This window comes from Platichthys flesus, chromosome 16 (genome assembly GCF_949316205.1).
Source record: "Platichthys flesus chromosome 16, fPlaFle2.1, whole genome shotgun sequence".
Taxonomy (NCBI): Eukaryota; Metazoa; Chordata; class Actinopteri; order Pleuronectiformes; family Pleuronectidae; genus Platichthys; species Platichthys flesus.
In genome coordinates this window covers 2,556,499-2,584,441 of record NC_084960.1, presented here as the reverse complement: position 1 = coordinate 2,584,441, position 27,943 = coordinate 2,556,499, and the positions used below count along the sequence as shown (strand labels likewise).

Genomic DNA, 27,943 nt, shown 5'->3' with positions numbered 1-27,943 from the left:
AGAGCGCACACACAGACACACACAGGGAAAACAAAAGTACGCAGACAAGTGCACTCGTACATTGAGAAGTGTAAACATCTAAATACTTGTGCAGCCTTAAGAAACTCTGCAATTATACATAAACATCACAGTCAATCTAAGACTCTAAAATTATATACAAATGTTGGTTGTCAACCCGGTGCCCTCGCCAGGCATGCGGCGAAGACAAAACTTGCAACTGCTGGTAAATACACACACACAAAACAACAAAAGAATGACAAATACACAGAGAGGAGGAGGGGGGGGGGGACCACAACAGAGAGAGCACAACAAATCTGCACTCACACTTTAAATAGCTCTACAATTATGCATGTCTGCGTGAAATGACCGGCTGTCTAGATCGGCGGACAGAGATAGAGGGAGGTGGGTCACAATGGCATTTTGTGTGTATGTACGTGTGTGTGCGCTCACTGCCGGTGCATGTAGGAGAGCGAGGCCGAACCCGAGGGGTGAGCAGGAGGCCAGGAGAGAGAGAGAGAGGGAGAGAGAGAGAGAGAGGAAATGCATCGGCAAACCACTCGCAGCTGTGGCACAAGATTCAGGTTTCCTGTGTCGCTCCAGGAGAGAACAGTGTCCGGGGCTTCTAGGAAAGCGGCAGGATTCCTTGCCCATGTTCTGCCGGCGAGGCCGCGTTCGAGTCCCGGCTCACCGCGCACCGAGATCACCGTGTCCCGCTCTGCTGAAGGCGACAACTCTCTGGCTTTGATTTTGCTAAGAGCTATTTCCTAAAGCCTCAATGTCATTTATCCAGTTAGCTTCTGACACGAGAGGTTTTCACTGTAATTACAGGGTGATGTTGATTGGCCCTTCCTGTTCTGGCGGAGGCGGCGTGTTGACCCCTCTCACACCCGGGTCTGGCCTCTGTCAGCCCCCCGAGGCAGACAGGACATTAAGAGGAACTGCTCCGCGCTCCATCACTTAGCTCCGACAGTCTCACGGTGCTACTTGCCTCTGCTTCTTATCACACCACAGGTGACAGTCGGCCCTGATGGATGCAGCTACATCCTAACATCAGGGCTGCGGCAAATCAGAAATTTAAAAGTGTAATTTGGTCGAGAATAGTTTGGCAGCGATGTCTGTGCTGCAGATGTGCTGCAATTTAATAATGTTGGAATAAGGGAGGGGTAAACAAAAATACTGCATTGCAGCTGCCTGACATTCTGCTCTGCTCTGTCAAACAATAAAAGTGCCCAAACAATTTATTTATTTTATTATTTGTTCTATGGAGTTATGTTTTAATGCGAGGGGCCTTATTTGGCATCACTTACATCCCACCACATGTTTCACACTTTTCTGTAGCAATAAAAGCAATGAATGAATAAATAAGAGTATTTTGATTTTATTTAATTAATTTTCTTTTCATTCACGGTTCAGACTGAGTCCCAGGGAGTTTAGGGGTTTGATAAACGCAGCAGACACATTCAATGCGCTCCCAGGATGCAGCAGTAAAGTCACTTACAGCCGGTGTCTTTAAGGCGGTTGATGGCGTTGGACAGAAGACGGACACATCCCAGGAACCCAGCCCCTTGCTTCTTGTGGATCTTCTTGTGGTTCCACACACTGATGGTGATGGAGTCTGATTTCCCGATGTATCTGAGGGGAATAAATAAAACCAAGACATGATTATCACTCAGAGACACCACAGTAATCCCTCACTGTTTTAATGAGCGACGTCTGAATTGGCAGTTTCTGAGTTTCTGACAAGAGTCTCAGTCAGGATGTCCCCATGGATGCAGGAAGACAGATCCACGACAGAGGCTTCTGCTGAGTCTCCTCATCAAGGACACATTGTGAGACACCGGAGGGGGAAAATGGGGGGGAGGTGGGAAGTCAGAAAGGGATTTTCCAGCCAGTAAATCTGATCCTGAGAGCTGGAGGGTCTGGGACCGAACCCCATAAGCAGACTGTGATCCTGTGAATAATTTATAACATTAACAGCCCCTCAGCGCCCGTTGGTTTCACCATAATTCATTAACACAACGTCTGCTGCGTCATTTCTCCTGAACAATTGGGAAAGAAAACCAAAAAAGGACCAGCTCGATTTAACCAGCTCTTAATTGAAAGTGTGATTAGGACGGAGCAGTTGTCAATCAGGCTGTCAAATGTGGACAAGCTGCAATTAGGTTATATAAATTGAGGGTTGTTTGATTCTAAGTAAATTATTTTTTGAAACAACTAGTTCAGGAGAAATATTGGATTGAATACATAGAAGTCCTTTTCCTTAACCTGGCTCTCCAGCTCTTCCTGGGGGAGACTGAGAAGTTCCCAGGTCAGATGGGATATATCGTCCCTCCAGCAGGTTCTGGGTCTACCTCATGGTTCCCTCCTGGTTGGGGTCGGCCAGGTGAACCTCCAAAAAGGAAGGTGCCCAGGAGGCATCAGGACTAGATGCCCAAACCACCTCAACTGCCCCCGTTCGACATGAAGGAGCATTTCAGATGTCAGAACTCCAGACTTCCAAACCAGAGTATTGACAGTTTAGAATTTGACTTGGTGCTGGATGAGAAGCGATCACAGCTCATCCTGAGTGGCAATCCACCAATCCATCCATAAAGCCATGTTACTATCTGAGCTGAAACAATAAGAGCAATGAGGTCATTGTATTTTACAGACTCCCAAACACACGTGGGGAACGAGCTACAAACAGACCGAATATTTTCCCGACTGCCTGAATCTCATCTTCTCCTCGTTTGTCAGGCGAGACCTCGGGTGTGATAAAGATCAGCCTGTTGTGGATCACACATGCTCGGGTGGGCTCCCTCCTCCGGTCTAAAACCAATCATCTGTGCGATTCACAGAACGGCATCCCACCGTCGTGATTATCACGCTGCTTACCGGACGGGATATGAAACAATGGGGCTGTGAGTAAGATGTCTGGACATTTTGAGTCCGTGCCAAAGGCCTGTCTGGGGTGCGATGTGAGAGCGCAGCTCTGTCAGGCAGACATGACGGGAGGGAAGTATTAGAGCCGAGCCCTGGTCATCTGGATCACCCCTCCATGTCGTTAAATTCATTAGTCTGGCTGAGAGTTTTAATACCAGTCAGAGGCAATAACACACACGTACACTCGCAAAAAACACACACAGACAATGGGAAAATTGTAATAAAAAGGAGAAGGCAGCAGATTTAAAGAGGCAGATGTGCTTTCTAAATACGTCCTTTCACTTGGCAGACTGAATTCAAACTATTTTTCAATAGATTCCTTTTTTTTTCTGCTACCGCCAAGGACACATGTTCAAAGTGAAAGAATAAAAAAAAACCTTTATTGGCATTTTTTGAGCAACACTAAAGTCCCAATCTGAGATACGCAGACCCACTAATGAGATTTAGAAGTCGGGACTGGAACCAGCTGCTGCTCTCAAATGGATCAGCACATGTTCTAATACGTGGACTCGCACTTGTGAACTGAATCAGTTCTTTGAATGCTGTTATAAAGTAAAACTATGTAGGACCGTGATAAACCAACCAGGGGACATGTGTGCGTCAGGAGATGTGACTGATAGGCTGGAGGTGTCGCCAATTTGTCTAGATAATTGTATTGTGTTGTTTTCTTTGTAGGATAATTTGGGCAAAACCCGGCTAAGAAGCGTGAACCAGGCTAAACCAAAAGTAAACGTGTAGATGGTGGAAATAGTGAAACTAATGTATAAGTGGGTTGAGTCCGTTCCATCGTGTGAGGGAAACTGGTTTTGAAATCTGACTTTGTCCTGATGACGTCTTCAGCAGCAGCTTTAAAACCCTCGGCTGTGTTCAGGGCACCAGGTGTCTGCCGGTCGCTCTCTTTAACAAGCCAGACAGGTTTCTAGGCTTCTCTCTCTCAGTCAATTAAAAACCCGTCTCCTTCCAGAACCCTCGGAGTCCGCGTCACGCCGGCCACGAGGATAAACACTGACACACAGTTAAAAATGAAAACAGCGATGGTAAACTTATCACTGGCACAGAAACACCAGTGATTTTCACATAAAGCCCACTCAGCTGTGTCTGACGGCTCCGGGGACGAATCACACAGAGTCTACCCCCCCCCCCCCCCCTGGTAGATGTGACCTGTCTTCCCAGCAACCAAACAGACGGAGACATGTGCTTCCTCTCGCCGTTGGCCGGTGCTGTGCAACTTTGGATAAACACCGGAGCGAACACTGGAAACTTTCACTCTCACTTTCTCACTCAGGCGCTCGCCCTCTTGTTTGTTTTTCCAGGTTACTTGTGCAACACAAAAACACAATCTTTTGGGAGAAAGAGGCAATCGAAGGGTTCAACAAGACATGCACGTGTTTCAGTGGATGGAAGAAAATACTATTGGAGACACCCCCCCCCCCCCCCCCCCCCTTCCTTCTCAGTGCTTTGAATCCTGTTCCAAGGGACATTTTTAGACTGCTTTCTGGCGCTGGAGGGTTATGTCATTACACAATATCTCGATATGAGCCCAGATGCAACGGCTGTTTACATCTGTTACTGTTCAGGTCCTGACACGTCTCAGCCCGCTCGCTTATCAAGGTTAAATAAAGCTTTGCCTCCAACTGCTGTTTGTAATCAGATTGTGCCTCGAGGTTTGTCGGAGGTATTCAAATAAACCGAGAGCAAGACACGACTACGTGAGAAGAGTCGTTGACATGTTTTGCGGGACTCACAGGTCGTAGTGTTGGTTCCACTTGGGGTCAAGCGTGTTCCTCACGGTGTCCGTCGAGTGGCATTGCCCCGAGCCGTCCACGACCACTTTGGCGAAGGGATCAGGGAGGCCTGCACGGAGGAAACACAACAGAGACACACACTCAGCCTCACACACACTGAATAGCGGATGATAACAAACACTTGCACAACACACAGATGACAACGATCCACTGCAGTGTTCGCTCTCTACGTGGCAGACGGAGATAAACACACAACTGGCACGGACGTTGTGTTGTCTACAAAGAGCTGGAGCCCGTCCAGACTCACACATTACTCATTATTTACTTCCTGAAACTTTTTACCAGATGAGGTCCTGAGGCAATCTGGGAATTCCAAGTTTTTTATTTCAGTAAATTATCAGGAAAATAAAAAAAACCCCCACAATTTTGGAAACGGAGATAACTATAAAATACCTGACTTATTTATCCACAATATTTACAGATATTAATTGACAATACAAATTATCATGGCTACAAATATGTATAGTGGTTGGAGCCTGCACAATGAACTGAGGAGAATGTCTTTCTCTGGAGTTTTCAACGCAGAAGGAGATTCTCCCGTTGTGTTATTCACAACAACACAAACATCTTTGTTAGTGTCTGTCCTTTTTATCTCTTCTCTTTTTCATCTTGAAATATTGTCATTCTTTTAGTTTCTTTCAGTTTGGCATCTGTTGCGTGCTTAACGTTTTCCTGGATAATCTTCTGCTGTATTCTCACATGGGCCCGTTTGCACAATATCCAGAATGCAGAGTTCAGAGCAGGTCTGAAAACAGCTTTACAGACACAAACGGGTCAACAACAACTCAAAATGCACCAAAAAGCTTCAGTTCATTAATAAAGGACACATATCTTATCTATGGTTTGTGTGCAGCTCTCCACCAGCTCCCTGACCGAGTGTTTGCTCGGCTCCTGAGTGTTGGAATGGCCGGAATGGGCCCCACAGAAACCACCTGACCGACCAGCGGACCTTTACATGTTCACTCACCATGACAGCCCGACCCAAACACACCAAAACACTCAGACACCTACATACCAGCCACTAAAGTCTCCAGTGGACAGAGGGGGAGCCGGCCAACTTACGCTGAGTGGATGTGGAAAAGTGTATTTATGGTATTTCAGTGACGTGACTCTTGACACGTTATATCAGGATTCACACTCGAGGCTGCGTCTCTGTGTTAAGAGTGATGGGCCACTAAGTAGACAACACTTTCCCACTAGCAGGGACATATGAAGTCAACCATTCACATCTGCTGGAATGAGAATACAGGCAGACCGTGTGCGGTGCTGACAGCGAAGAGAAAAGTGCCTCGAATTCCTCCATCTCAACAGGGTTTCTTACAGCGCATGCATAATGTATCCATAAAAGCCAAAAGGGGGAAAGAGGGTGTGAAAAGAAAATATGTTGGCAGATACTTACGGAAGAAATCCTTCTTCACCAGGTTTTTGGCGCAGAGGACTGAAAGAGAGAGAAAGAGTCAAAGGTTAACATAATTTAAGCAATCAAAATATATGTTTTTTATGTTTAACTTTTGACTTTATACTCATATGTTTGAAAAGTGGCAGGAATGTGCACGGGTGGGCAGCAGGAAATGATTTGTCTCATTCAAGGTTCAAATCGGAAAACGCTGCGCAAACACAGACCCACTTTGGTATAGACTACACAAACCCTCTCTTACCCACAATTGCATGTTTATAGCACAGAATGCCAACAACCGATGTCAAGACACTCGCAAACAACAGCAAGGGAAACAAATCCCTTTGCTGCAAATATAAAAAACTGAGGCTTTAGAGATAATAACAGTCAAATTAGCTGCGTCATTAGAAAACCCTCCCGCCTGCAGGCTGGAGGCCGAGCCGGTCGATCGACTCCGGGAGCCACTGAGGCGAAGCGGCAGAGCCACTTACACCCGCTTATGTATATATGTGTGTGTGGATGGATGAGGAAGCTCAGAAACCACCTGGGTGTCTGGAGTCCAGAGTTACAGCCGGTGAGTCAGGCGCATGGAAATACAGCTTTGGGTTTAGCTTACATCTGTGGTTCGGTTCAGAGAGGGGCAAGTGCTTATTGGTCTGAATACTTTTATGTCTCATTCATTAGGGTTAATCAGGACATAATAAATTAATTTGTAATATTTACTTTCGCCGATAAGGTTATGTTTTCACCCAGGTCTGTGTTTTTTTGGTGGAAAGAAGTGGTTAAGGATCAGGGCTTACTGGTTAATCTGGAAAGTGATCAGCAGATTAATAAATAACTGAGGCTCTAAATCCTATATTTCGGGAGTAGGATGATGCAACTGCTCAGGATTGGATATTAAATTGCTTCCCGGTCTAAGGATAGAAGTTTCAATGTGAATGTCATCATGCTGCCATATACATCAGCTCATTTCAAACCAATCAATAAATTAAATGTCTGAAAATGGCCCAACAGACAAAGGCACACACCCCTAGTGGCAGACGGCTGCTAAAGCCATTCTATTCGCAGCAGTCGCTTATTCATACCCCGCCTCCACCCCCCCCCCCCCCCCACAATCCCATGCCGCACATACTCAGACACACAACCACACCATGTCAAATATCACCCCGAGCTACTTTGGGCTGAGCTGAAAGCAGTCTTGCCCACCAGGAAACAGACGGAGGAGGACGTACCTTCCAAGAAACGTGTGTGGACAAAATTAAAACACACAAATCACCAGTTTCTGCACAACAACTTCTACATACGCATGATGGCTACAGCGAGACTAACAGGGCTGCCGGAAAGTGTGTGTGTGTGGGGGGGAGGGGGGTTGAAGAACATGCTCGACAGATGAGGAAGAATTTCTTTCCGCAAACATCCCTGGGAATGTGTTACGTTCCAGCGAAACCCACCTCATCTCTAAAACATCTGGTATGCATCGCTTTTGGTCACACTCCAAATGAACACACAACTGAACATGTGCCCCCCCCACAGACACACACTTGGAGGCTTTGACGCAGGAGAAAAAGGTGGAGTGAGGTAACAGGTGACAGCTTTTTTTTTTCTTTTTGTGTTTCCACTAATCCTCTGCCCACAGACAACATGTGTGTAATGTGAAAAAGAGCTCGACGGGGATTTGATGATGTTTCCAGAGGGGAAAGAACCTCAAGCACGACGGCTCCCTGGCTCCTTGAGTCCCGATGCAATTAATCTATGTGAGGAACGAGAGAGAGAGAGAGAGAGAGAGAGAGAGAGAGAGAGAGAGAGAGAGAGAGAGAGAGAGAGAAGAGGGAAGGGGAAGCACAACCTCGCAATCCAGACAGAAACAGAGAAATGAACAAAAGGCTAAATGAGACCGACTGCAGGGGGAGGCCCGACGCAACTCGGCCCACAGAACAGCCGGCTCAGCTCAAAGTTAACCGAGCTGAACCGAGGGAAACCGACGGTGCATAAGCAGCACTCAGCCAGCCGCACACCAGGAAGCAACACTATTTATACATGTATATAAAGAGTCTGTATGAAAACACACGAGGGGCCGAATCACGGCTAAAAACAGAAAATGTACAGAAAACCGCTGGAATGGTGGAAGCAGGGAGACAATGGCAGCAGTGAAGCCAAGTCAGAGTCCGAGGCGGCAGAGATGGAGAGCGTGAGGACACGGCGAGGACACAGTGAGGAAACAGCTAGGACACAGTGAGGACACAGTGAGGACAGCGCGAAGAAACAGCGAGGACACAGTGAGGACACAGTGAGGAAACAGTGAGGACACAGAGAGTACACAGTGAGGACACAGCGAGGAAACAGTGAGGACACGGTGAGGACACGGCGAGGACACAGTGAGGACACGACGAGGACACAGCGAAGACACAGCGAGGAAAAAGTTAGGACACAGTGAGGACACAACGAGGAAACAGCGAGGACACAGTGAGGAAACAGTGAGGAAACAGTGAGGACACAGTGAGGAGACAGTGAGGAAACAGTGAGGAAACAGTGAGGACACAGTGAGGACACAGCGAGGACACAGCGAGGACACAGTGAGGACACAGTGAGGACACAGTGAGGAAACAGTGAGGACACAGTGAGATCACAGTGAGGAAACAGAGAGGAGACAGTGAGGAAACAGTGAGGAGACAGCGAGGAAACAGCGAGGACACAGCGAGGACACAGTGAGGACACAGTGAGGACACAGTGAGGACACAGTGAGGACACGGTGAGGACACGGTGAGGACACGGTGAGGACACAGCGAGGACACAGTGAGGATACAGCGAAGACACAGTGAGGAAACAGAGAGGAGACAGTGAGGACACAGTGAGGAAACAGAGAGGAGACAGTGAGGGTAACAGAAACCTTATGTCCAATGGGAGCTACTTCAAATGTGAAAGAATACCTTATTTTGTCCTCTCAAACAAACTGGTACTAGATTTGGTTCCCATTACAGAAATCTGGATTTTTTTACAATGTAATTTTAATTGTCATGAAAACAAATGAAGAGACAGGAGGAACGAGGGGGTTTTGAATGAAAGGCCGGGAGATGAGAGAGGAAATAATAATAAAAAGAAGAAGCCCCATGTTTTGATCCTATGATTAGAAAAACTATTTTGCAGTTTATATTACCCTGTAATTGAATCACAGGGTAATATGCTTGTGGAGTTATCATCTGTAGCCATAAGGACACCAACAAAAGGCCGGTGGGTAAAATGCAGTTTCCTCTTCACCCACCACCGGCACAGAAAAGCACCAGAAGTGATTTCGCTGTGGGAAACTCAGTCGTGAAGACAGAAGAAGAAAAGGAAGTGGGCGAGCTGGCACCTACAGGGCACTGTCGTAAATCTGTTGGTTAAAGGGTCACCCTGGACTAGCTTTCTCATGCTCACAGACACACACAGACACACACAGACAAATGTAATTATGAGCTGGTACATAAAGAAGGAAGAGACACACAGACACACACAGACACACACAGTCAGCCGTGTAATATGACGGATGGACGCATTCACACTGTCCTGGGTTTAAAAGAAACAAGTAGAAACATTAGAAGCTTATTTCAGAAGCCAGCAAGAATCACATCATTATTATTATTCCATGCCTGTTCTGTGCAGAGTGCTGTTTTTTTTAGGGAGTGACAATATTTTCTGAAACCACATAAGGGAGCGGCTTGCCAGTGTTAATACGGGGTGAGGGGGTCAGACAGGCCAAGTTCAGAAATTGAATCAGAACTTTTCCTTCATTAAAACAGAAAAATGCCTCAGTGTAAAACTACACAGAAGTTAATTCATAATTCCTCTGTGTGTTCATAACGACACCGTAAACGAGAAACCTCTCCCCCGCCCTATAAACAGTTCTGCCCCCCCCCCCCCCTTCGTCAGAAACACCATCACAGGGGTGCAACAACGTGTTATGGCCCTATATTTCAAAAACAGAAAAATGTGACAATATACATCAGTAACTCAATAATGCACGGCTCTATCAACTGAATCTGTGGGTTCTTTGGCACTTGTGTTATTGCCCTTGAAAATATAAAAAGTTTTATTTGGGTGTTGGTCTGGAAAAGTAAAAAAAGGGCTCCATCAAAAGTTTCTCCTTTCTCAAAGATTCTTAGTTTTTGGGCCGAAATTTCGATTAATGAATAAACTGTTATGTATAATATGATTTATAAAAAGACTCCATTTTCTATCATACAACATGGATCAATTGAAGAACAAGTTTTAAGCAATAAAGAAGAAATAAGGAGCTTGTTCTGCCACAGCTTTGTGTGTTCTGTGAATTAAAAGCATCACATATGAGACTGAACCATGAGATCACCTTCTCATTACACTTGTCCATGTATTCCAACTTTTCTTCGTCCGTGTCTCAAAACCACACCAGACAAAGTCGCTCCGGAAAAAGCATCACATGACACAGAGCGTCTGAGATCCTCTGTTGTCATCGCGACGGCCACCATGGAGGCAGAGCCGAGAGAAGGGTTCCTCTGTGTCGCCGTGTTTCTCATTCCGGTCGCACTGCCTCGCTCACAGAGCCAGGCACTGCAGCACTGACTGATACCCCCCCACACCCCCCCCGCCCCCCCGCAGAGAGACAGACAGGATGAGCACCACTGAGAGATTCACAGCGAGGGACCAGTGCATATATTTAAAATGACAGATCAAAAGAGAAAGTGTGTGACCGGCCCTTTCTCCACTGCAGCACTTACACCAGACTGGTTAGTGAAGGAGGTCATTCACTCACACTCTGTCCTGGTTAACGACAATTCAATTTCACAACTCGAAGGCCCAGTTCACTGAGTGTTGTTGTTCTAAACACGACCAGAAACGCAGCGTCAGGACTTTGAGGATGTGATTGTTGGAGACTCGTCCAAACAAAAAGAGGTTAACACAAATAAAAGCTGAGTTTTCAAAAAATGCAGCATCATCTAACGAGCACCTACAGCCTCATGAGCCCTGGAAGTGAGTCTGCTCTCGGTAGCTGCTCCGCTGACTGCAGCTTATTAGTCACATAATGGTTTTCCACATTACAGCCCCGAACCAGCACTGCTTCCCAGAGGACGGCAGAGGAGGCTAAGCAAACACCACGCACAAATGATTGTGAGCTCGGTGCTGCTCAGCTCCTTCCTTTGCCAGACTGTCTCTTAATAATACAAAAATTCCACAGAGCGGCAAACAGCAGCTCTGTGAAGGCAGCGACCGAAACCTTGGGGGCGAAGTTAAAAGTTCCACCTGTGGGGAGAAGAGGATGGGCCGAGTTTCTCCCAGGCCGGGACACAAAGAGCCCCACTGTGCAGGCGAATCAATGAAGTTCACCAGACTCAAGCCAAACACCTGGGGAGGGGAGGGGGGGGGGGGGGGGGGGGGGCAGGGCGGCGGGGGGGGGGGGTCGAGAGACGAGATGGAACCGGGAACCAACATCTCAACCGTTGTCAACGATACATATACAGACATCAACAGTTAGCCGTGAACACAATGGGGTGTGGGAAAAAGAAAAGAGCACTGAGGGGAAAAGAGGGTTCACACGTCCTCTGGTCTGTTGCTCTGTGGTTAACCATCGCTCTGGAGTCTATGAGGTGGAGGAAATGGGGGGGTGTGGGAACCGAGACAAGCGGCTGGTCATGTCACCAGCTCGGTTCTACGTTCCTCTTGGTTCTGCGTGGAATCATCCTCGTGTGAGAATCTAAACAAATCTCCTCCGGTCCACGAGGTCCGATTGACCCCGACCTGAACCTCGTTTCCTGTCCACCTGGTTCCTCCAGTCCAGTGCACTGACCCAGACCGACCAGACAGTCTGACACATCTTCAGTGAACAGCACACCCCCCCCCCCCAGCTCCTCCCACCACTCTCCCAGCCCTCAGCCTTTCCTCTGCCTGTCTGCCTGTTTGTCTGTCTGCCCTGTTTTGACTCCAGAACCAGGACCGTGCACTCTCATGCGCAGCATTGTTCTTCTATAAACAAAAGGCTTCCTCTTCCCCTGGCCACTCCCCCCCCAACCTCTCTGGGACATGAAACCTCAACGGAGATGAAGAAGGACCGAGCAATGACTGACAAGTAGCTGGTTGGTGCTAGTGAACCTGTTCTTAAGCCGTCTCCGACTAAACTCTGAACCATATGCTAATGAAATCTCCTCTGACAATATGCAGGGTAACCTTTGGCCTTGAGCTCTGCCTCTGTAAGCCCCCCCCATCAATGAGGCTGCAGAGGACGGAGGCGGATATAAGCCGGGCGCTGGAGCTTTCATGCATGGCCGTCTCACAGACACGGAGCCATTCAGTCCAACACAGGAGGGAAACAAAGCGCAGTTCATTGGGAATAAATCCCATTTTGCAGTGAACCTATGAAAATGTGATGTTTTTAAACCCAAAGGTTACAGGATCTTTGTCCAGTGAGCATCCTCCACGTCAACTTGAGAACCATGACAATCTGACCAGTCATGAATAATAATAATAAATAATATTTGTGTGTGAATAGAAATTAAAGTGGAAACGATTGAGATCCTCTCTACAGTTTCCAAGGAAGACGATCAGATCAGGGTTTGATGCTCAAATGCACAAATGCAATGAGACTCAGAATAGATGCCAATCCTCAGCCAGCTTATGTCAACTCAGCATTCTTGTAGGCCACGTGAATATAAAAACAGAAAACTCAAAGTCAGCGCTGAAGAGCACAAACCTCCGCCAAGGCCCAACAGTCCCATTAGATTCAGTCAAGCTGCACCAGAATGCACAGATTCATAGATCAGTGCCCTGAATATACCGGATTCTTTCCATTAAGATGCATGAATCATCAGAGAGAGGGGTTCCTGGGGAAGGTCCTACAAATAAGGGAGCATCTTACATTTACTTCTTTTGTCATATAGACGCATGCATAACTGCAGGAAAAACCCTTATTGACGCTGAAAAGCCGAAACCAGACAAACAACTTTGAAAAATAAGTTTTTGCTTTCCAGGTCCAAAGCCCCAGAGTCAACCACACAACGTTCTGTACTTCCCTCGCTCACGACAAAAGTGGTTTACTTTTTAAAGACCTGGCTATGCCACTTAACTTAAGCCCTTAACTGGAGTCAGGCAGAAGAAGCCGGGTAGAATTTCCAAAATCCCAGTCCAGCTCTTCATGGGGTGCAGGCTAACTGTGGAAATGTGGTTAAGGCGAATTGACTCGCAGGCACTGGGAAATATCTGAGCTTTGGCAGATTTTTTTAAATCATAGCAAATCCACTTATGCAATATGCAAATCTGATAAGACGTCCTCTGGTCACATGTTACAGATATTAGAGTCCCTGGTAACAGTGAGTGATCATGGAACTTCTTAAACGCCAGGAAAATCTGCTAATGCCTCTAAATAGACCTACAATTTCCAAGGGTTAGAAAATTAGACCCGGAAAAAAGAGTAAGAAAATCTCCCTGTGCATCATTTTACACTGAGAAGAAAACAGAAAGGATCACTGTGTGAAAAGGAGGAGGAAAAAGGTCCTTGATCAACTCCCAAGGTTCTAACAGAGGCTTCATCTCGACTTCACACGTTCCCCGAGTGAGGAGGGGAAAGAACCGACCCGTCAACAAGCGGGCAGCGGAGAGGAAACCCATATTCCCTGTGAAGTGTGTGAAACATCACAAAGCAAACACAGACGGGTCAGACTCCCAGGACTCCTCTTACCCACTGGAGGACATGTGGGGGACATGTGGGGGACATCTGCTGCACCGGATCACTGTGACCGGACCGAACCAGCACAAGGAATTAGACGGGAAGAGGAGACAGAAGACATAATATGTCACCCACAGCTTCTCTTCATAAGAGGATAAAAGGCTTGGACTAAGAGCAGCCAGATATCATTACACTTCACTCTCACCACCTGCTGGAGCAGTGATGAGCGATGTGGTGAAACTCTGCCAGGTGGACGTGCTGCGGTTAGAGAAGGAAGCAGCGTTAAGGCCCATTCAATATTAGACATTGTTAACATTTGGGGAAACAGGCAAGACAAATAAATGACCAGGGAGATGGTTTCTGAACCAATAACTTATTCAACCAAACAACAGGCCGTCTCTTCCTAAAACAAAAAACCTGTTTTACTACATGAAGAAACGAACCACACGAGAGAGGAAAGAGGCTGGCAGCATTTTCAGTGTGAGAACATTTCATCCATCTCACGTCACCTTTTTCCCTCAGTGATAGAAACTGTAATTGCATAATAGGAGTCCACCCCCCCCCCCGACTATTTTCGGCTCCAAATAGTGGGAAACGATGCCACAATGGCAATTTTTAGTGGCATTCCTGTTGCCTCTGCACAGTGCATCACCCGCTCTTTCCACTCTGCGATACAATGTGCTCAACAGAGAGTCAGCCAGGCGAGTAAAGTCTTCCACAGTACCATCACCGCTGCCACAAAGTGAGAAGTCAGAACTGGGAGCTCGTGCTTCTGCAAGCTTGCACCGCCGCTGGCTGGGCCGGGCGCTGCCGGGAGTGACCGCACGGCTCCCCTGACGTCTTGGCTCCTTCGTCCTCCTCTGATGTAATGGAGGAGAGAGGAGAAGAGGGCCTGCCCCCCGACCTGCAGTGGGGTACCGACCTGTTTAACAGAAGTGGAGGAACACCACACTGCCGCGTTAATAGCCAGATTAATGGCTTTGCTTCCCCACTTTGGTTTTTCCCCCCAGATCCTTGAGAGTCTTAGTTTCTAAGAATGATTTCTCAACTTCAGCTGGGAGCAGCGTTACATCATTACCACCCGGACGTATTTTTCCTTTTCTACATAAACGTGTTGGACTCAGCCACTTTTAAGAGAGAGGGCAGTGATCATGTTGTAATCACAATATCCTCCCTCGTTTCTCTGTAGCGTGAGGTGTTCTCAGTAACCATCAACTTGAGCCCTTAGGTCTCACTGGAGCTGGTTCCAGACAAAACCTGAAGTGCTGTGCTCCAATACTGGGGAATGTGTCGAAAGCTTTTTGAACAGATGGAATCAAGATGGGTTTTAAGTTACAAAACAATATGTTTATGTGTGGAGAAAGAAGCATGTGACCCTCACAAGCCTGAGGTTAGCTTGTTCAGTTATCAAAACAATTATTTAATTCAGTCCTGAAAAAAAACAAGGTGGCAGTAACTTCCCGGGTGGCTTACGGTAACGTCATCAACTTAAAAAGGAAGGTTTCGGCCTTAAGCTGGTTTGGAATGGTACATCAAGTGGTTTGCATGGAATATGAAAGTTTGATAGGATAAATATGAGTCTCCATTGCTGAACATTCCCCAACATGAGTTCCTGTAACATCTGCCTGCGAGCTGAATCATCAGGCACGTGGCACTCCCACTTTTAGATTAGAAGGTTAGTTTCACCATGAATTTCCTGCGAAACAAAACTCAACTCTTATCAGGAAGTTCCTCAACATCAGGCCCCCCCCCCCCCCCATCACAAGCGGCTTCGCGAGCAGACGATGAATAGTGAGAACCGCCCGGGATCTGAGCATACTTAGGATTCCTCTACATCTAAAGGCTAGAGGGTTAGGGAGTAAAAACCTCATCGTAGAAATATCCTCTATCCTCGACTACACAGGAATCTCCTCCGGTGTATTTGTTCAACTTTAGCTGAGCTGCCATTTGAAATGTGATCCGGTGTGAATATAAACATCTCTCTTCTGATCCCCGTCCCCTCAGAGGGCTGGGGGGGGGCTCAGACGTCAGGCCGAGGCTCGGACAGACGCCTCCGGTCAGCTGCCCCACTAGTGGAGACTGGAGGGAGAGACCCATCTGCTTGAGGTTAGTCAGAGATAATCGTATCAACCCGTGTCCATCCAGGTTTAAAGCAGAGCCGGCACGTTGAAGAATTAATCTCAGGTTACCCCCCCCCCCCATGTCAGACAGCTGGGCAGCCGCGCTCTGCCCACCCGGCCTCCACCGCTGGTTCTGGGGAAAGTGAAAGCACCTTTACACGAGTGGAGATCTGTACGAGCCAATAAGACCTTGTGCTAACTTGCTGAGTGATCTCACCCGGGCAAACTGGTTATATGATGATATAATAAACACAGACAAAGGGAAGCAGGAAACAAGTTCAATGCCACAGCTCGATTCATAACCAAACAGCCTTCACCTTCCAGAGTAGTAGAACATTGACCAGTTTAATGATTAGAGGGAAAGGGCTCTGTTGTACTGGAACCACATTGGAAATGGACTGGGTGTGATAAGCCATTTTCAGACATTAATTCCCAAGGCAATGGGGTCCGGTGTTTGCCTTTAACATATGAAATACTCAGCGGCAACAAAGGTAATTACTCCAGTTGTTTCAAACGACACAAACAACAACAAAAGCAACTTAAAGCTTCACGTGCATCGTGCAGCCATATGAATTACAAGCACAATAAAACAAGACAAATATCTGATGCTACAACTTATCTTCAGTCCAAAGTCAAACAGTTAAGGTTCCATCAGACACAGGATATGCATGCAACTGCTTCAGATATAAAAAAAAATTCAAACTTCAAGAGGAAGTTCCTAACTTCAAAGTGAGCACTAGTTTGGGAAAAAGTTACGAATCAGAGGAGCCTGCGAGGTCAGCCGAGGGGACGGCACGAGGAACAGCCTGGCAGGAATGATGGAAGAGCCTGCAGACAAGAAGCAGTCACCACTTATCCAATTCTGACCCATTAACCACCACAACCAGGTTAACAGAGCAGGCCTTTGAAGAGGTTCTTTCCTCAAACCACCCAGGAGGATTAGCTCCTCTCCCTCACAGCATGCACACGACCACTGAGTGTCTGAGGCCCGTTGTTTACATCCTCCACTGAGATGTAAATAAATATCATGAGGATTCATATTCTGTGAACTCACATGGACACTTTTCTGGACGTTTCACTCGGGCGCTGGCAGGTGAGGTTTAGGAAACTGAGTCAGCCCGGCTCACATGCTGCTCCTTTGGAATGCTTCAGGAGATGTTCAGGGGGATCAGGGGTTGATTCATCAATCACTCAATCCTCTTGATCATTTTCAGCCACTTTAACTATTCAGAAACAGTTTCTACATAAGGTTTTCAAATTAGCCGAGTTATAAATCTTGTATGTTCCCCTTAACAACTGCAGAAATACCCCCTACCAGCAGCTTTGGTTGGAAATCCCTGATGTAGGACTCTCGTGTAGGAACATGACATTTTGTTTGTACGTGTTTTTCTTTCAGGCTCTAAATGAAACAGGCTGTGAGGACACAGGGAAAAATATATGAGCTGTTGTCGATTCTGAAGTGTTGACAAACTGCTCGGCAGGGAGAGACAGTCAGTCTCCCCCAAACCTCCCCCCCCCGCCAATCAAACCCACTGCACGCAGTTGTAGTCCAGTGACAGGAGAGAGAGAGTTGTGAGCCACCCAGCGACACACAAGCAACAGGCAAAACGCCCAATATCCTGCTGAGTGATATGACTGCAATTTGTTATTGTTGTGGCGGAACCTCAAACGGGGGAGTCTGGACCCCACCTGTCAGCGGGTGACGTTTGGACAAGTGTTTGAGTCGGGGGAGCACTTCCTCTCTCTCCCTGTCTCCCCCCTCCCCCCCCACCCACGGTACATCTGGTCTCCTCCGGGCCGTTGCTGGTGGCGGTTGACGGTAGAGCAACCGCAGAGGGCTTTGTCCTCATTGAAGAGCAGCTGAACCAACAGGAAAGCCAAACCCCGGCCGGTCAATTAATTGATGGAACAATTTAAAAATGATGGGAGGCCCTTAGCGCAGGACGGGGGGGGGGGAAGAATGTGTGAAATTGAAATGCAATAATCGGTGTTACGTTCCCTCTTTGATTCCTTTGAACCTCATTTGTTTTCTGTTCTTTTGCCACGGTTAATTTGTTTTCTTTTTTGGCCTGAACATCTCGTTCAGGCCAAAATTTTAGAAATTGTTTGCTGAACATACACGAGCAGCCGGTAGACTCAACAGTTCACCACATGCAGCTAATCACTGTGTATTTACCACGTATCCTGTCTGAACACCCAGATGAACCCAAATCACTTCCATGTAGCCGCTCTGTAAAGCGGCTCTGACGAAGACCACATGAATGTGCCGAGCGCCGGCTCCGACCACATTAAGACTCTCTTGATCATCAGGTCCTGTGCCTTCACACTCACATCCCTGCCCAGCTGTGTGTGTGTGCGTGGGGGGTCTTCTTCAATTATCCAGCATCCATCTGTGGGCTACAGTCAGAGCAAGCTGCCCTGAAAAGGGAGAGACGCTGGTCTTTCACTCGGAGCCACACAGGGAGCCAGTGTCAAAGCCCGGGGCCTTTGTTGCTTCTTTAAAATAAGTCTGCTTTATGCTCGGGGGGGCATCTGTGTCGTCTCACAAGGGAAAAGAGAAGCTACATTATATTTCATTTCATCTAAAATAAAAAGTGATCGCTCTGTTTGTAGAATCGTCCGCAGCACGGTTAAATGCGGATCATTTTTTCGGACATCAGACAAAATCGAGAAAACGTGGAGGAAGCTCAGTTAGTGAGGGTGGGAGTGAAATGTGCTTTGGACTCGGTCTGAGGGGAAGAAGTCTCCAGTCGGAAAGAACAGGAGTGACTCAGAGAGGAAGAGGTGGGAATGCGAATGGAGAGTTCTAGGGAATCCCACTGAGATAGCTCTCTTCGCCGGGGCTGCACCGCGCCAAAGAATTCAGACGAGCAAACCATATGCTCCACAAGTCGAATGTAAACTCCCCGGCTAGGACACAAACGGCAATAAACGTCAAGACCCTGAGTCCGACCGGAGAATCAAACCCACAGCAGCTCGGTCACTGCTCTGCTGCACACAATTTATCCACAAAGGGCAAAGACGGAGCATCGTTTTCTATCTAATATGTGATCAGCTTGAGATGAATGGGAGGAATGCCTCTCTCTCTCTCTCTCTCTCTCTCTCCTCTGCAAAGTCTCAATCCCTTTAAAGGGAACTCTGTCTTGGCACCGAGCAGTGTGTCATCAGATTTATGGCTGCACGGAAAGTGGTGCAAATTATGCCATGAGCTATGTCAGCATGACAGAATTTCAGAATGATCAGACGAAGCAACGAGCCGTGTCTCGACCACGTGATTTACGACCCGATGGAATCGAGCATGTGACGCAGCCGCCTGTGTTTGTGTGTCGTGTGATTTAGTGGAGATCAGCTGAGGAGAATAATGGAAACCTGTCCCGTGTAGTCAAGGGGCAATTCTCACCCCTGGTGTTAGTTTTAGCAGCTTGCTTGCCATATTTTTTCCCAGTTTAATAGCTGGCGAACATCTGCAACATCTGGTTCGGATGGACGGGGGGGGGGGGCTTGTCAGCACGGAGAGACGCCTGCAGCACAAACAGCTACAGGCCTGTTTCAAATGGAGCAGCTCATCATTCACAACCTGCCTGGAAACAGACTCATCGACAACTATGTGTCAAAACTTGACTGAGGCAGAGATGACAACATGCGGCTACGATGTCACGCTGACACTTTCAACAATCGCACAAACCTCGTACACACAGCTGCACAGAGCTATACAAAGAAACACATAATGAGAGTATACAAAGTGACACCTCCCAGTTAAACGTGAGCACTTGGGCTTCACCTGCCGCCTTCCTATAGAGCGTCCTTCTGATGTCAGGACCCGATATTACATTGTTCTCACAAACGTTTTCTTTTGAGGATTACACGCTGGCAGCCCATCAGGAGGAGAGGTGGACTGGGAGGTCCTGCCATCGCCATCCATTTCACCGTGGACTCACATTCTTAGCATTCCACCGGGAGACCACTGCGGTCCCTCTCAGAGTGCGGTCACAAAACTGATTCACAGACCTAACGGGCCCCTCTGGACGCTCAACACCAGAGCTGCACGCAGACACATTCTGTGGCGACGCGTCTCTGAGTGACTAACTGGTAATCTGATGCCAGTTTAAGGGGAAGAAAGAGACCAGTAACGTGTTGGTCTATAACACGTTTATGCCCATGTAACAGGTTATGAATAGTTAACGATTCAAACTGTCAAAACTGTTTAAGTATAACATTGCAACGTGTTAAAAACCAATCAGGTGTAAATTTCTCTACAGGAATTTAATCTTACTATGAGAGAGATGATGTTTATTAATCAATAAAGATAGTTATACAGCAAAGACACTATAAAATTAAATATGCAACATTAACATTGAAGAAGGAAAACATGAACTTGCTAAATAAGCTTTTTGTTTTGCAAGGAAAACTTACAACACAAATTTAAGTGAAACCGAAAGTGAATGAAATGTGCATATAAAAACAACACAACCATTATGACCAAAGCAGGTGCATGTGAGAACAACACAACCATATGTTGATGTTGTGTAAAATAACGACACACAACAACAAGCAGAGCGGAACCAGAGCGACGGTTGAAAACTCATTGTGTCGAGTTCCAGACGTCGACAACGAACATCTGAGTGAGGACAGAGTATCAGGGTCCTCTGAGTGTGAGGACAGTGGACGGTTAGGACAGAGTATCAGGGTCCTCTGAGTGTGAGGACAGTGGACGGTTGTAGTCCATCTGTGTGATGCCGTGGACCCTGGAGGACACGACACCTGTGTAACAACCACACTGAAGCCCGGCTGGCCCCGGCCACCTTGCATCTCCAGCTCATCACATCCCTCCTCCTCCTCGTCGCCACTTCATTCCCATCAGAGACCGCACCATGCTAAATATTTAATTTGGCCCTTCCTGATAGAAGTGGACGACCCCTGGAATGTGACTCGGGGGGGGCGGGGGGGCCCGGAGCCCTGGACAGACATCAGACGCAGAGGGCAGCCGCTGGGCTCGTGTCCCGGTCCAAACACTGTGTAAAACCTTTTCCCCCTGTTTGTGTTGAAAAGGCTAAAAAAAAAAAAAACAGCTGAGGTGGAGAGAGGGAGGGAGACGTCTGCACACACACTTCTCCACGGAGGAGAAATACCTCCAGCCTGAGAAGTGGATGATAACATGAAAGTGTGTCGTTAACCCAAAAACTGAAAGTTCACTCATCATCTCCTCACCACGGTGTCCATGGTGGGTTCGAGTCCACAAAACACTTTCTGGAGTTTCAGGGGTTAAATGGCGTTGAAGCCAAATCCAATATAATAATGACCTATTCGTTAAACGTAATAACACAACCACCTCTGCCCCCAACGGCTCCTGTGGTGTCATCCAAGTGTCCTCAAGCTCAGACAGTCAAATTCAACTCGGACAGTTCCAGTAGAATTTGAATGTCTGGGCTTTCAGACACTTGGATGACACCACAGGAGAAATATGGAGGAACGTTATGTTGTATTTCTACATTTGAAGAATTAATAACATTCACTTCAGGTGCATTGGATTTAGCTGCAAAGCCGTTTTCCCCTGAACCTCCAGAGAGTTTTTTGTGGACTCTCCACCAGTTCACCCACCACCTCCATCAGCCCCAGTGGTGCGTGGACTTGCAGTGCAGGAGCTAAGAGGGTCCGATGCCGAACAGAAGGAGGGCAGCTGTCTGTCAGTGAGCCGAGGCAGGACCCGGTCAGTTGCTCGCCCGGTCGGTGGGGACCTGTGGAGCTGCCTGTCATCCCCACACCGGGGGTGGGGGGGCAGAGGGGCTCGGCTGCAGCTAGCCCGGTGTGGCTATGCTAACAGCAGCTAGCCAACTTTGCCCCGAGCCCCTGTGTGTTTGTGTGTGTGTGTGAGTGTGTGTGCAGGGGCTGTGTAACAACGCACCGAGGGGGGGTTGTTACGTGTTAATGTGCAGATATTGATGAAATACCCCCCCCCCCCCCGCAGGCAGCACAGGTCCCGGGTGAAGCGGCGGAACGTGCCGCAGCAGCAGGAGCCGTGTTCCGGCTGCTGCTGCTGCGGGGAACCGGCGCTCGGTTTCGGTTCAGTCTGATTCCAAAGAGCGGCGATATTCAAATTATCAGGTTTACAACAGAAACACATTGTTATGAATATTACACAGCCGCGGATATTAAAGGAGAACCGGTAAGAGAAGCCAACCCCGTGGCCCAGGGGAGCTGCTCCCGTCCAGGAGACACACCGAGCCCTCCTAGCTAGTGTGTGCGGGACGAGGGGGACCGAACTCGGGGGTGTAGCTACCTGTTAGTCGCAGCTTCACCGGGCCGTTCCGCCGCACTCCTTGGTTAGACATGTCCTCCGGGTCCCGGCCTCCAGTCCCGCGTCGCGTGTCTTCAGATGCAGGGGGGGTGGGGGGACAGGTTTGATGGAGCACTCCGCCACTTTTGGACAATAATGGAGTGAACGCACCGTGGCCCGGATGTGGAGTGAACTGCCACCGCGATGGCTCCGGGAGAATTAAACCCCCCAAAAAAAGAGAAAGAGGGAGGGAGATAAAGGGAGAGGTAGAGGAGGAGGTGGAGGAGGAGTGGAGCTGAGAGGGGGACTTGTGCACTGAGGAGCTGCGGGGCTCGTGTTCACTTGTTCCGGGAGGAGCCGCTGTCTGGCCCCGGTCCTCCGCTCCGCTGCGCTCGGTGTGGAGCAGCCGCTTTTAAGAGCCCGGCCCGGGAGGCTGCTGGAGGGAGCTGCCCGGTGACGACACTCCGAGGGGGGGAGCCACACGCTCCTCACGCGGGGGGCACAGCCAGAGAGAGAGGCTGTGTTACTCCTCACTCTTTTACACGTTTATGTTTTATTAATCCAAAACACTTTTAGAGTTTTATTCCATTTAACAGTTTTCTCTAAACCAGGGGCTATAATGTGGGGTGGGGGCAGTGACATTCTCCAGCGTGGTTAACATTCACAAAGCAACGTTTTATAAACATTGCTTTAATTGAATTTGTATATGGAGATATTGAGCAGTGGCTGATCTAGGTTTATTCTAACCCAGGGGAAATAGAGGTGTCCCAATTGGGGGGGGGGGGGGGGTGGGTGGGTGGGTGGGTAGATGCTTCTCCAGCATCATTCGCATAGAAACGTTTTATAAACCCTAAAAAGTTTAATAGCTTTATTTCATTTAGCAGTGGCGTATGTAGGATTCTTCTCAATCCGGGGGCAGTAAATTCCCCATCATGTCATCACAAAGCAAGGTTTTTTAAATCCCCCCCCCCAATATTGTTTTAATCAAGGATTTCTCTAAATCAAGTTGACAATTCTCGAGCATGGTTCACATTCATAACACAAGGGTTTCTAATCCAAACTTGAACAATTTAATTAAAATTGATTTGCACATGTGGACATTAATCAGTAATATTTACATAATTACACACTTCATACCAGAATACTGTTAGGAATGTGCACGTGTTTACAAAGGGATGGATCTCAAAGCATTTTCTGTGATGGTGAAATTGTGGTGAGTCTAGAAATATGTTGAGAAACTGAAAATGCTGCATCTCCAGAGCTGAATTAATAAATGTTTTGGTGGAATATTGATCTTCTGAGTTCATGCTTAGCAGATTGAAAGTCAACACATGGTTTCCTATCTGTTGAACCATACAAAAACGTCCTCACATCTATTTGTGATTCTAATTAAGGAGGATGTTTTATATCATGTTCTCATTTATACATGTTTTAATTACCTTGTGACATGTACTATTTCTATTTGAGCCTGTACTGTTGTTCATTTCAAGTTCTATATTTATTATGGAGAATTATGTAAATACATCTGACACCTAAAAACTAATGCAACTACTCAGTGACCTATAACACCTACACCAGTTTCCTGACATGTGACCAGTTTAAAATAAGGTGCATCATTCTTGGCACAAATAAAAACACTCAAACATCATCTGACAACTTTATTTACAATCATCTTTTTTCAGTCAAGTTAAAAGAGTATGTACAGAACATACAAAAGGACAAACAGTGGTAGTGAAGGTACAGTAGAAGGAAGAGGGAATAGAAAGTCGCCTAGAAATCGAAAGTGCTCTGGCTCTCGCTGATCTGGAAAGCATAACCATCACTGGTGGCTTCTGGGGCCACAGACTCCACCTCCTCGTCCTTTAAGAATCAAGAAGATAGAACGTTAGAACAACTCAGGGCGATGGGAAGTAAATAAACATCAGTCCAAACCTCTTTGAAGACACTCACCTCCGCAGAGAAGTACTTCTCAATCAGGTTGAGGGCTGCTTTGTAAACCATCTCGTTCTCATGAGACTGCAGCGCTTCAATCCGGTCCAGTCCTCCGCACTCCTCCATCATCAGACTCAGCTTGTCCGACTCGCCGATTTTATCACCGGCCTGAAACAAAGAACACCAGCGTCACACGGCAATAATGACTCATCAGCAGGACCAATAAAAACCAGGAATAACCGCATTTTGCCGGGACAATCCACTCACCAGGAAGATATTGGTGATGGCATCCAAGATGACGAGGACGATTTTGCTGTCCTTGGAGGAGAGCAGGTTCAGGAGAGGCTCGATCACGTTGGCCTGAACCAGATAAACCACCTGCTGGACATTGCCCCCGCTGGTGAAGTTGGTAATTGCCCACACGGCCTCTTTCTGAGTTTTGTAGTCTCCCTGCAGAGAAAAGAGAAAAACACCTCCAAAGTTAGAGCAATGCCTAAAGAAGGAATGTGATTCTACAGAAGTGCACTGGAGGAAATAAAACCTATAGTCCCTCCACTGGCGAGACAAACTCCACGTACCTTAGCAAGCGTTTCAACCATGTACGGGACGATGCCCGAGTCGATGACCTCCTGGATCTGGGTGTCTCTCCCTGCGGTGATGTTGGACAGAGTCCAGGCCGCCTCCTTCTGGATGTTGGCTCTCTTGTGGCGCAGCAGTCGGGGGAACATGGACAGGGCGTTGGAGTCCAGCACCGCCTGCGTCTGCTCATCTGTGCCGGTCACGATGTTGCCGATGGCGCGCAGCGACGGGGTCTGAGGGGAAAAGGTGAAGGGGGTCATTTGTAATCCAGGAGAGTTGGAGGAACTGCTGCACTCACAAGGCGCCTGTACACTCACAATGACGGCCAGCTCGTCGAAGCCGAGCAGCTTCACGAGCCGGGGGATGATGCCGGTCTGGACGACCACCTGGATGCGGTCGTTGGAGCCGTCGGTGAGGTAAGAGAGGGCCCAGCACGCGTCAGCCAGCACCTCCCGGTCATCGTGGTGCAGCAGGCGGACCAGAGCGGGTAAGATCTGCTGGATGGCCGCCATGGGTGGAGAGGGGTTCTTGTTGCGACAGAGGTTCGACAGCGTCCATGTCACATTTCTCACGTAGCCGGTCTGTAAACCAAGAGAGAGAGAGAAGTGAAGAGGTCAGTTTGACACGGAGCAGCATTTAGTTAACTTAGGTCGCCCCCTAGTGGACAAAAGGAGGCGTAGAGGGGTGGGGTGGGCAGATTTGAATTTACTCAAACACTTACATTAAATACTGAGAGGTCAGGGACGGCCACCAGAGTGAGCAGAGGGGCCACAGCTCCGTGCTTGATGACCCGGTCTCTGAACGCGGATCCATCACCTGGACAGAGAGAAGGAGAAAGACAGATTATGACCCGTCGCCTCTAAACCAACAACTGTGACCACACTTTTATTTTATCTGTGAATTACCAGCAATGTTTCCAAGGGCCCAGACGGCCTGCTCGCTGATGTGCTGGTGCGTGGACGTGACCAGGCTGATGAAGGCCTGGATGGCCCCGCCCTCCACCACGGCAGACGTCTGGTCGGAGGTCCCGGAGGCGATGTTGGTCAGAGCCCAGGACGCCTCGAACTGGATGGGGGGGCAGTCCACGAGTCCCAGGAACGCCACGAACTTGGGGATCAGGCCGGCGCTGATCATCTGGTTGATGGGAGGGTTCTTGTCCCGGGACAGAAGCTTCCTGCGTTCGGGGACGACACAGAGAATGTGAGTGAAGGAACAAAAAGGTCGGGGAGTAAAGGAACGTCCAGTGAGATGAACAGTTACTACCTTGCAGCCTGTGTAGCCTGGAGCTGGGTCTCAACGTTACCGCTGTTCACTCCCGCGATGATCTCCTCAACCGTCCACGGCATGGAAGCCTGCGAGTGGTCACATGATCGACCATTAGACATCACAGGAAGTCCACCAAATGAAAACAGCTTTACAAATAAACCACTGCATTTCTCCCAGTAAAAAGTTAGAAGAATTTATTGCCGACTTCTAATCTAAAGGCCCACTCTGGACTCCTAGTTCTGATCTTCCAAACTTTAATAATCTACTTTTTCCTATTTCTCTTCTTTAACATTTCTTATTTCTGCAACTGCTCTTTAGCTGTGTGATCTTCAAACTACTTTTAAAAATTGTTCCCCTTTAACAGTTTTCCTGTTTTTTTAAAAAAAATGTTGCATAAACAAAGCTAATCATTCCTGACACATTCCTATAGGTGTGCTCCCCCCCCCCATCTGTAACATTTTGAATGTGATCTTCAAACTACTCGTGTTACCTATTGTTTTAATTCGAATGTTCAGCTCCAAGCCCCTTGTCACTTGGTTTTAAACGGTGCTGAACATGTTAATAGTTATTATTCAAGATGCATTTTTTACAGGCGCGGCTTCTCCCTTGGTGATTGTCAAATGGCTTCAAACCATTTTTGACAGGTGCCATATAAATACAACTACTAATTTAGCTTTTTAACCGTTTTGACTATGATAAAACCCATTCAAACTTTACTTATTTGTACAAGACATTTAAATGCATGAAACACAATGGGAGAGGGGGGGGAATCAGAGGATGGCTCATATTAGACAGCATCCTCCTCCGGTGTGATTTAGTGACGGTGTGGATACCTGACAGTTGCTGGTTCTCTCCTGCAGAGGAGACGTGGCCTCGTCGGGGAACGCGGCCACGTTCCTCCTCTTGAACATCTGATCATCCTTCTTGGCTTTGCGGAGCTCCACGTTCACCTCCACCCTCCTGCGACGGAGCTCCTGCGATTTAAACATTTAAAAAAAAAAATCAGATCAGGGTCTCACAACGATCTGATCTTCGTCTGAAGGACACAAACAACGTCCGGAAGTTTCATAAAAGTTTAAAGCTAAGAACTCACCCCGGCATCTTTGCCTTTGTTCTTGAAGCTGGTGAGACGATCGTTCTCGGCCATGTTTGATGTGAAGATGGAGACGAGTTAGTTTCCTGTGGATTTAAAAAGAGGAGAGAAGCGGAAACGTCACTTCGAGGAAGCCGCCTCGTGAGACCCGGAGCAACAAAGCTAATCTGACGTTTCACCGGCCGCAGCTAGCCTGCGTCACCCGGAAGCACCGCGAACACCACGCGGAGTTAAAACACGTAAAAATGTCCAAATGTGAAAGTTTCCTGGACGATAAAAGATTTAATATTTCATAACTCACAGAACAGGACCGACCTCGAGCTGGAGAGCGAGCTGCTGTGCGAGGGAGAAGCCGCACAGACCTTTAAATTCCCACAACAACGCCTCCTGATTGGTCCGTTCGAGCTGGAGCATCCGGCCGCCTCCTCTCATTGGACGGTTCGAAAGATACCGCACGGCGCACCGGACGTGTCGTCACTGCGCAGGAAGCATCGCGAGGGGTTTCACACGTCACCGCCGGACTTCGGCACGTGCTTTTACTTTGAGAGATGCGTTTTAAACTTTTTAATTTTCAAGTTCACCGTCAGAGAAACGAAACAGAGTCGATATGAGCACATGAAATACACAATTAAAACTCCACTGTTTCTCTGCAATGTGTGTGTGAGTCTGATTCAGTAAACGTGTGTAGTAGATGAGTTATTGTTGTGTTGCCAGATGTTTATTTGTACTCTGCATAAACCGCGGCTAATGAGACACATGTGCATATTCAACGTTGTGACGCATTTCCTGTTCCTGTGTGTCACATTTTTGATGTTTTTGTATTTGGAAATTCTTTGAACAAATAAAACGGATAAAGGAAAGATGACTCATCTTTTCTTTTAGTGAGA

At 47.7% G+C, this 27,943-nt stretch overlaps 2 protein-coding genes across 2 annotated transcripts in view; both read right to left on the bottom strand.

The window, feature by feature from the left end:
* smurf2 (SMAD specific E3 ubiquitin protein ligase 2) overlaps positions 1-22,581 on the bottom strand; it is a gene marked incomplete in the record, with an annotated part of 35,398 nt that extends 12,817 nt beyond the window's left edge. Inside the window, 4 exon segments of the mRNA XM_062407725.1 lie at positions 1,499-1,632; positions 4,668-4,776; positions 6,127-6,165; positions 22,190-22,581. Coding sequence (XP_062263709.1) covers positions 1,499-1,632; positions 4,668-4,776; positions 6,127-6,165; positions 22,190-22,241 — 334 coding nt within the window.
* A 1,248-nt stretch (positions 22,582-23,829) lies between these two features.
* kpna2 (karyopherin alpha 2 (RAG cohort 1, importin alpha 1)) lies at positions 23,830-27,466 on the bottom strand. Its single transcript, XM_062407759.1, has 11 exons — positions 27,358-27,466; positions 27,057-27,142; positions 26,797-26,937; positions 25,961-26,049; positions 25,603-25,871; positions 25,419-25,513; positions 25,015-25,278; positions 24,697-24,930; positions 24,386-24,568; positions 24,137-24,286; positions 23,830-24,046 (listed from the first exon to the last, which is right to left on the bottom strand). The coding sequence occupies exons 2-11, from the start codon at positions 27,108-27,110 to the stop codon at positions 23,957-23,959; spliced, it is 1,569 nt and encodes a 522-aa protein (XP_062263743.1). The 5' UTR covers positions 27,111-27,142; positions 27,358-27,466; the 3' UTR covers positions 23,830-23,956.
* Between the last annotated feature and the right edge of the window lie 477 nt (positions 27,467-27,943).